The 8,523-nt window shown below is 37.7% G+C and overlaps 2 protein-coding genes across 3 annotated transcripts; one reads left to right on the forward strand and one right to left on the reverse strand.

The window, feature by feature from the left end:
* Positions 1–952: 952 nt before the first annotated feature.
* On the forward strand, positions 953–4,927 carry LOC133678597 (acyl-CoA-binding domain-containing protein 1-like). Of its 2 annotated transcripts, none has more exons than XM_062100970.1 (6): positions 953–1,580; positions 2,119–2,221; positions 2,339–2,442; positions 3,206–3,297; positions 3,972–4,069; positions 4,525–4,927. In XM_062100970.1, the coding sequence occupies exons 1-6, from the start codon at positions 1,093–1,095 to the stop codon at positions 4,693–4,695; spliced, it is 1,056 nt and encodes a 351-aa protein (XP_061956954.1). In that variant the 5' UTR covers positions 953–1,092; the 3' UTR covers positions 4,696–4,927. The 2 variants fall into 2 exon arrangements, with proteins under 2 accessions (XP_061956954.1, XP_061956953.1); XM_062100969.1 differs by having other exon boundaries at positions 961–1,580; positions 2,119–2,224.
* Positions 4,928–5,370: 443 nt separating this feature from the next.
* Positions 5,371–8,523, reverse strand: LOC133678596 (luminal-binding protein 5-like). Its single transcript, XM_062100967.1, has 7 exons — positions 8,376–8,523; positions 7,669–7,936; positions 7,355–7,569; positions 6,535–7,257; positions 6,277–6,431; positions 6,108–6,190; positions 5,371–6,009 (listed from the first exon to the last, which is right to left on the reverse strand). The coding sequence occupies exons 1-7, from the start codon at positions 8,434–8,436 to the stop codon at positions 5,508–5,510; spliced, it is 2,007 nt and encodes a 668-aa protein (XP_061956951.1). The 5' UTR covers positions 8,437–8,523; the 3' UTR covers positions 5,371–5,507.

The raw sequence follows: 8,523 nt of genomic DNA on the forward strand, positions 1-8,523 counted from the left end.
TTAATTACTATATATATATATATGAACAAAAAAAATGATGTTATTGTTCCTTTTAGTTTTTTGTTAATATGTTTTATGAATAACTAGTAGAAAAAATTGCAGTAAGTTTTCACAGTGCATGAGAAAAGAAAAAAAAAAGTGATAGAGTTTTTTTCATTATTATTAATGTGAGTGTCCAAACCAGTTTTCGCGCACCTCGACTAATTTCACGGATTCTGAAGTTAATGACCATGTAAGTCTTTAGTAACCATCATATTAGCAATCATATGACTTAAACTTAAAATCACATGAAAAATAAATTTTTTAGTTTTAAACTCTTATTAGTAGACCACTACCATGATTAAAATTTTATTGTTTATTTATGATGGGAGGGGTGAGAAACTTTGTGAAAGGAATATTATATGCGACAAGGGGAGGTTTTTTTGGTGTGTGATTATTGGGGTTTTTATCATTGAATTTTTAATTTGTTTCTAATAAGAGAAATTTTTATGTTGATATTAAAAATAAAATTTTAAAATATATATATTATTTTAATATATTTTCAAGTAAAAAATATTTTAAAAATAATTATTATTCAAATTCAAAATCTAACTCCATCATAATTTCAAGTTAAATAAAAATAAATATTGACTTAGTTAAATTGATATTATTTTAATAAAAATATTGATTATGATTAAATTTTAATAATGCAATATTTCAAGTTAAATAAAAAAATATGAATTTGATTAAAGAAGATGCGGAGTTAAATTCTAATTTAAAAAAAAAAAGTATAACTATTAATTAACCAGAGTTAAGTTGTGATTATATAAATTAGTATTTCATTTTATTTTTATTTTTTATTCCGCTACAACTACAATACCAAGACAACATGTATACATTCACAGTTGACTCTTATTGTCACCATACTTCATTGAAGAACGTTATTACCATTTTTTTTAATAACAAATAACTATATTATATTTTGACGAAGAACAGAACCAGTAACAATTTGCCAGGCGCCAAACACTCCCTCCCTCCCTCCCTCTTTTCCGACTTCAAAAACCCAGAATCAATTCTAGGGTTAGGGTTTTGTTAAATTCCTTACCATTTTCAATGGCAGATTGGCAACAACTGCTTCCATCAATCTTCATAGGTCTTCTCTTCTCTTACCTCCTCGCCAAACTCATTTCCATCGTCGTTTCATTCCAAAACGACAATCTCCATATCACACGAAACCCCCAATCCCCAAAACCCCAATCCACCACCACCCCCACCATCCACCACCACCACCAGCACTCTCACGGGGATATTGATTCGGTGGTCGCAGAACAAGGTAGTGTGCGAAACGACAGCCTGTCAGGGAATGATAGCGGCGGCGACGACGATGACGACGACGACTGGGAAGGTGTGGAGAGTACGGAATTAGATGAAATGTTTAGTGCTGCGACGGCATTTGTGGCGGCAACTGCGGCGGATCGGAATTCGTTGAAGGTATCGAGTGATTTACAGTTGCAGCTTTATGGGTATTATAAGATTGCTACTGAAGGTCCTTGTACTAGTCCGCCTCCTTCTGCTCTCAAAATGACTGCCCGGGCTAAATGGTAATTTATAGAATTGATTTTAGTGGGTTTTTAGTTTTTGTGGATTTTTTTAAGGTAGATAATGTAGTGGGTAAGTTGGTGAAATTATGATGGATTAATTAGAATTGTAGTCTGGGTTTGATCAAGGTTTGAATGTTTTAGCCTATAGTAATTAGGAGGTAGGAAACAGATAAGAAAGTTAATTTGTTGTAATTAGTATGTAATTTACTTCTAATGTGGGCGGTGTGGGTTTCAGCAAGTATGAGGGTTTGTTTATTTATGTGTTTATCTCGAAGGAGAATGAAGTAGGTATTTGAAACTAGACAGGTTTGCTTTGGGTTCGCACTAATGATATCGCACGGTCTGTTGATGAAATTTACTTTAAAGGATAGCTATATGTGAGTAGTTGTTTGGAGGGTTTTAAGTTTAATTTGGTTCTTGTTCATTTGTTAAAATGGGTGTCAGTTCTTACAGAATAGTTCTTGGGATTGAATATTATGTTTAGTATGTGAACAATTAGTGGCTGGCTGATTTTGAATCTTTGGGTGATTTGAACTAGGCAAGCGTGGCAGAAATTGGGTGCTATGCCACCAGAAGATGCAATGCAGAAGTACATTGATATTGTTACAGAGCTGTATCCTACTTGGGCTTCTGGTTCTACTGTGGTGAGGTTTAGCCTTCTTATTTAGCCTTTTTCCTTATCTTTTCTTCAATCACGTAGATGTACTTACTTTCATTTGGATTATCTATGTTTATTTCTTAAATGTATGGATGATTAGAAGAGCAAAGGCAGAGATGGTGACGGACAGAGCATGGATGGCAAAGGACCTATGGGACCGGTTTTCAGCACTTTTGTCTATGAGGAGGAATCAGAAACTGAGTTGTAAGGTTCTTTTAACTTCTATGTGGAAGGCCTACTTAATCTGCATGTCTTTAGGTCTTCATATGATCACTCAAATAGCTCCTTTGTAAGGGTGGTACCCAGGATCTTCATGTGATTGTATGCTAGCATGCATGTAGAAAGTCTAGGCAAGTTCATGTTGCTTTGGCTCTAATCCTATGACATGCCATTTTTCATGTGTGTGAATCTTGGTGGAATGTCTAGTAAATATCTTGATCAGCTTTCCTTGAGAAATCGGTTTTTTTTGTAGCATACCTTGTCAACTGTATTTATACCTAGTTAGGTACGTTGCTTCATAATGGTACCATATGTTGGGATGAATTAGTGTTTTGGAGGAAGTTACAAATGTCTAGTAGATGGCGCTACTGAAAGTGAGGTGCAGGAATCTTCACTTAAGTGTGGAGTGTGAGCACTTTAAGGCTGCGTCCAGTATTTCTACTGCGTCCAGTATTTCTCAATACCCTGATGTCTAATTTACCAGTTTGGTGCTAATAATATGACAGGGGTTGGGAGGATGGTTAAATGTGTCAACCAATGAAGCATTGACTGCAGCAGCAACAATTTCAAGGGCATTGCAACGTGTTCCATGATGAAGTCTATGCTTGTATGAATGGTGTCAATAATAATTGAAATATGTAGATGCTGTTTAGTGAACATGTTATTGATACTGTCACCAAGAGTATCTTTATAAATGTCATAGGCACACAGGAAACAAGCTTAATGGTTTGTTGTTCCCACTTTTCAGGAAAATGGATGCCATTCATGCCTTTGCCAGAGAAGGAGAGGTGAATAATTTGCTCAAATGCATTGATAGTGGTGTTTCTGTGAATTTGAGAGGTTTGTTTCTCTGTTTTATTCTCTTTTTCCTGGTCATGTGTGGGCTCTGAAATAAATGAATGGTATGAGACTGGTGTCATGAATAAATTTGTCACCTTGATTGCATGGGTGTTACTTGTTAGTCAAATTGAGATGTCCTGAATATAGCCTTCAAGCATGCTTGCACCCAATTTAATAAGTCATTATCGAGCTTACCATGCTTGCCAGAGCTTTAGCAATGCCGGGTGCCATTAAATGATGCGATCATATTCATAACTAAGAAGCTTGCCAAGATTGTCTTACTGGTTAAATACTTGACTGAAACTTGCCACTATTTTATTGTAACTAAGAAAATATTCTCAGAAATAAAACATGCCACTATTTTGTTGTAACTAAGAAAAGATCCACAGTAATAAAAAAACCTTTTGATTGGAGGTCTATAATTTTTCCCTTTTATGTGATTTGATGTGAGGTCTATGATTAAAAAGCGACTGGATTGAAAAATTGTATTTCCTGATATCAAGTTAAACTCTCAATACGGAAGTGGGCTTGGCAATGTTTTACAATATTCATAACTGTAGCTTGTGCTGGAACAGGCACATTGGCAGCCTTTTCTATTCTTTTTCCTGTTTTTATGTGGTGTTTATTCTTTTCCATGAACCAATGAGATTTCTAAACACTTGTGATTACTGCAGATAGTGAGGGCCGGACTCCTTTGCATTGGGCTGTAGATCGTGGTCACCTTGATATTGCCGAGGAGCTTGTTGGAAAGAATGCTGACATAAATGCAAAGGTACAGTAGATGTTTGAGGCATCTTTTTTGAACTGTCTTCAATTCTCTGGTACTATTACTTGCTAGATATCATACAAATTGAAGTGCTAGTAGTTTTCAGTAATTAATGTAATAAATGTCCCTTTGCTTTTTGCTTGAATTTCTGAAGTTTCTATCTCAAGATTAGAAATGGGCGTCCCTTATTGGGGTCCTGAAAAAGATTGTCCATTGTCCCACATTCTTTAGAATTTGTTGGTTTCAGGCCTCATTACCAGCGGGTGATATAAGGCAGTGGCCCTGCTTTCTCTCTCTGAAAAAAAAAAGCATTTGGTGACATAGATTCTTTGGATGAACACCTGCATTCCTAAACTTGTTTTGAGATTTTCCTTGTGTTTTAGGGTGAGATGCCATGGAAATTCTCTCTCTTTGTCGCTGTTCTGATTATTGCTAATGGTCTTAAGTTTTTTTAATGGCAGGATAATGAAGGCCAAACCCCATTGCATTATGCTACTGTCTGTGAGAGAGAAGCAATTGCTGAATATCTCGTGAAGCAAAATGCTGATACAGATGCCAAGGACAATGATGGCCAGTCTGCCCGTGATCTCTGTGAGTCGGACTGGCCTTTTCTGCAACGTGTGGCATCATAGACTTACTGGCTACCTGTTTATTTTGTGGTTCCTTCCAGTTAGTCTTCTTGACAAATTCCCTGCAACTGTACATGGCTACAACATATAACCTTTTAAATTTCTTCATCTTAGCAACAAATTTACTGATGGCATCGTGTTCTCTGTCACGGTCCTTCACGTTTGCTTCTCTCTTGCCTTCCCATATTTTACGTAAAGAATTCGAAGGTTGAATATAGAGGGTCGTTAAATGGCATGACATGCTTTGCCTTTTGCCAATACACCATTGGTTTATAGCTCTGTTGCAGCCCTCATCCTGTTTTTTATCCTCAGATGTTTGTTGAGTCCTGTCTGTTACACGCAGATGGAACCATTTGTATTTGCTTCCTCGCCACCGACAGGAATGGTGGAAATAGTATTTTCTTTGTAAAATTGGCTGCTTTCTTACAAGAAAAAACAAATTATCAGTGTAAGTCCATGTCTTTGTTCTCCATTGGACCTCATGGCCATTCTAAATCCAATTGTGTGGATCTAGCTGTATCTGAGATTAGATTGGAGTGAAGTGAAGGATTGTAAGTTTAGAGCTACATTAAAATATATATATATATATAAATTGAATATACAGTCTCGTAAAATATTTTTATCTCTTAGGAAGCTATTTCTATTTCTCTTTAAACAATGGTAGAAGCAAAAAACAGGGAAGAAAATATAATGCTATTTTGAATTCTAAGATGTGATCCTCTATACAAAAATGAAGAAAGAAACCTTACTAAACACTCCTTTTCCTGTCTCGCGTTCAATCATTCTAGCGTAAGGAAGGAAAAAAAAAAGCATCTTTAAAGCTCATCATTTGAGTCATCGTCATCTCCTCCATCTGCTGCACCTCCCGGAGCTCCACCAGATCTCTGATAAACAGAAGTGATTATGGGGTTGCATACAGCTTCCACCTCCTTCAACTTCTCCTCATAATCTTCTTTCTCAGCGCTTTGATTATCATCTAACCACTCGAGGGCCTCCTTAACGGCTGTCTCAATCTTCTCCTTCTCATCAGCCTCTAACTTGTCTGCCAGCTTATCTTTGTCATTGACCTGGTTCTTCATGTTGTAGACATAGGTCTCCAAGCTGTTGCGGGCGTCAATCTTCTCCTTCACCTTCTTATCATCCTCTGCGAATTCCTCAGCTTCCCGAACCATCCGTTCAATCTCCTCCTGACTGAGCCTACCCTTGTCGTTTGTAATTGTGATCTTCTCAGATTTTCCTGAGGCCTTGTCTTCAGCCTTGACGTTTAGGATACCATTGGCATCAACCTCAAATGTCACTTCAATCTGAGGAGTTCCTCTGCTCGAATAAACAAGCCACATTAAGTTAGCCGGTGAAGCACGGGTAATCACCATGAAAAGGAATCTAAGAGCTCGAGCATAAGAATCAGAACAAACCTTGGAGCTGGGGCAATTCCAGATAAATCGAATTTCCCAAGCGACCTGCAATCCTTTGTGAGACTCCTTTCACCCTCAAAGACCTACAGTACATGATCACATTAAAACAGTTAATTTCATATGCAGGCCTCTGTGCAAACAGATGAAAACTGAAATTATGCTGATATACCTGAATAGTGACAGTAGTTTGCTGATCCTGGTAAGTGGTGAAGGTCTGAGACTTCTTAGCTGGTATGACACTGTTTCTTGGGATCAACTTGGTCATCACCCCACCAACAGTTTCAATACCAAGAGTAAGAGGTGCCACATCCAACAGAAGTATATCTGGAAGAAGCATATTAGATAAAGACATTACAGTCAGTGAGCTTGGGATCTCTTCGATGCGAACTCCTAATTCAGTCGTATTAATGGCATGGAGAAAGATTACCTTTGGTTTCATCACCACCCTCTCCGCTTAAAATGCCTCCTTGAACAGCAGCGCCGTAAGCAACAGCCTCATCGGGGTTCACACCCTTGTTGGGCTCCTTCCCATCAAAGTAATCCTTGAGAAGCTGTTGAACCTTGGGAATTCTAGTGCTTCCACCAACAAGAACAATTTCATCAATCTGGTGTTTCTCCAATCCAGCATCCTCCATGGCCTTCTTAACTGGTCCCATGGTCTTTCTGAACAGGTCATTGTTCAACTCTTCGAACCTAGCTCTGGTAAGTGGTTCAGAGAAATCAACGCCATCAAAGAGAGACTCAATCTCCACACGGACTTGATGCTGGCTACTCAAAGCTCTCTTGGCACGCTCACATTCTCTCCTTAGCTTTCCAAGAGCTCTGTTATCCTTGCTGACATCCTTTCCATGCTTCTTCTTGATCAACTTAATAAAGTACTCCATAATTCTCTGATCGAAGTCCTCACCTCCCAAATGAGTATCTCCATTGGTTGCAAGCACTTCAAAGACACCATTATCAATGGTCAAGATACTAACATCGAATGTGCCGCCACCAAGGTCAAATACAAGAATGTTCTTTTCGCCACCCTTCTTGTCCAAACCGTAGGCTATGGCAGCGGCTGTTGGTTCATTGATAATCCTCGCAACTCTCACACCGGCAATAACACCGGCATCCTTAGTAGCCTGCCTTTGGGCATCATTGAAGTAAGCTGCAGAGTTTGCAAAAATCACTAAAGTCAATCCTCAACCATACTTTACCGATTCCTAATCAAAATTGCTTTAAATTGAAAAACATTATCACTTTACCTGGAACAGTTATAACAGCATCCTTGATTTTCTTTCCAAGGAATGCCTCAGCTGTCTCCTTCATCTTTGTAATAACCATGGCACTAATCTCCTCAGGGCTGAAAACCTTGGTCTCCCCATCTTTAATCTTGACTTCAATGTAAGGCTTTCCATCCTTGTTGACAATCTTGTATGGAAAAAGCTTCATGTCCTTTTGAACTTCTTTGTCGCCATAACTACAAACATACACACACAGAGAGATTAGAATCTCAATCACGTAACAATCATTCACACACAAGCATGCATACAAAAGAACTATGAGAGAGAGTACATACACTCTTCCTATAAGTCTTTTGACATCAAAGATGGTCCTCTCAGGATTAGCAGCTGCCTGATTCTTTGCAGCCTCACCAATCAATCTCTCACTGTCAGTGAATGCCACCCACGACGGCGTAATCCGGTTACCTTGATCATTGGCTATGATTTCAACATGCCCATTTTTGTAAACACCAACACAAGAATATGTTGTTCCAAGGTCTATTCCTATCACTGTCCCCAACTTGGTGGCCTCCTCTTTTGCTATAGAAACTGTTAACCAACTCCCTGTTCACAGATTAAACTCCCTTATCAATAAAGGAAGCAAGAATCTCAACCACGATCTTAAAAATCAATTTCAAGAGAAAATACAAAGAAAGCATGTTATTCAACTTCTGCTGTAATTCAATGCCATTTATAAACAAATAAAAAAAATGCTAGAAGGAACAAAATCATTCCCTTTGAATTCGGTATTTATTAGCATGATTAAAAAAAAAAAAGATAAACCCTTTTGCTAAACCATTTTCCAAATTCATTCCAAAAAAAACTCAAAGATAAAACCCGATAATAAAAAACACCGCAACACAGCATTAACGTTTCAAAAACTTCACTTTCTTTTACTTTCCTCTACTTTCTCACCATCCAAACACAAGCAAATATAAACAAAACCAAAAACAAAGAAAAAGAAAAAGGAGTGAAAAAAACTCAAGAAAAACTGAACACTTACCAAGCAAAAAAATTGCCACCACCATAAAAGAACCTGCACGGTGCTTCAATGAAAACCCCATGATTGCTTGTCTTGAATAACAACAGATAAAGATTTTACTTTCTCTCCTTTCTTCTTCAATTGGTTTTTTTTTCCTTCTTTGGATGAC

This window comes from Populus nigra, chromosome 18 (genome assembly GCF_951802175.1).
Source record: "Populus nigra chromosome 18, ddPopNigr1.1, whole genome shotgun sequence".
NCBI lineage: Eukaryota > Viridiplantae > Streptophyta > Magnoliopsida > Malpighiales > Salicaceae > Populus > Populus nigra.

Bases quoted from the DNA above. Each gene is read 5' to 3' on its own strand.
- LOC133678597 (XM_062100969.1), top strand. From the start codon at position 1,093: ATGGCAGATTGGCAACAACTGCTTCCATCAATCTTCATAGGTCTTCTC. The intron at 1,581-2,118 runs GTAATTTATAGA...GATTTGAACTAG, and splicing joins ATGACTGCCCGGGCTAAATG to GCAAGCGTGGCAGAAATTGG. The intron at 4,070-4,524 runs GTACAGTAGATG...TTTTAATGGCAG, and splicing joins ATGCTGACATAAATGCAAAG to GATAATGAAGGCCAAACCCC.
- LOC133678596 (XM_062100967.1), bottom strand. From the start codon at position 8,436: ATGGGGTTTTCATTGAAGCACCGTGCAGGTTCTTTTATGGTGGTGGCA. The intron at 7,937-8,375 runs GTAAGTGTTCAG...ATCTGTGAACAG, and splicing joins GGTGGCAATTTTTTTGCTTG to GGAGTTGGTTAACAGTTTCT. The intron at 6,432-6,534 runs GTAATCTTTCTC...TGCTTCTTCCAG, and splicing joins GGGTGGTGATGAAACCAAAG to ATATACTTCTGTTGGATGTG.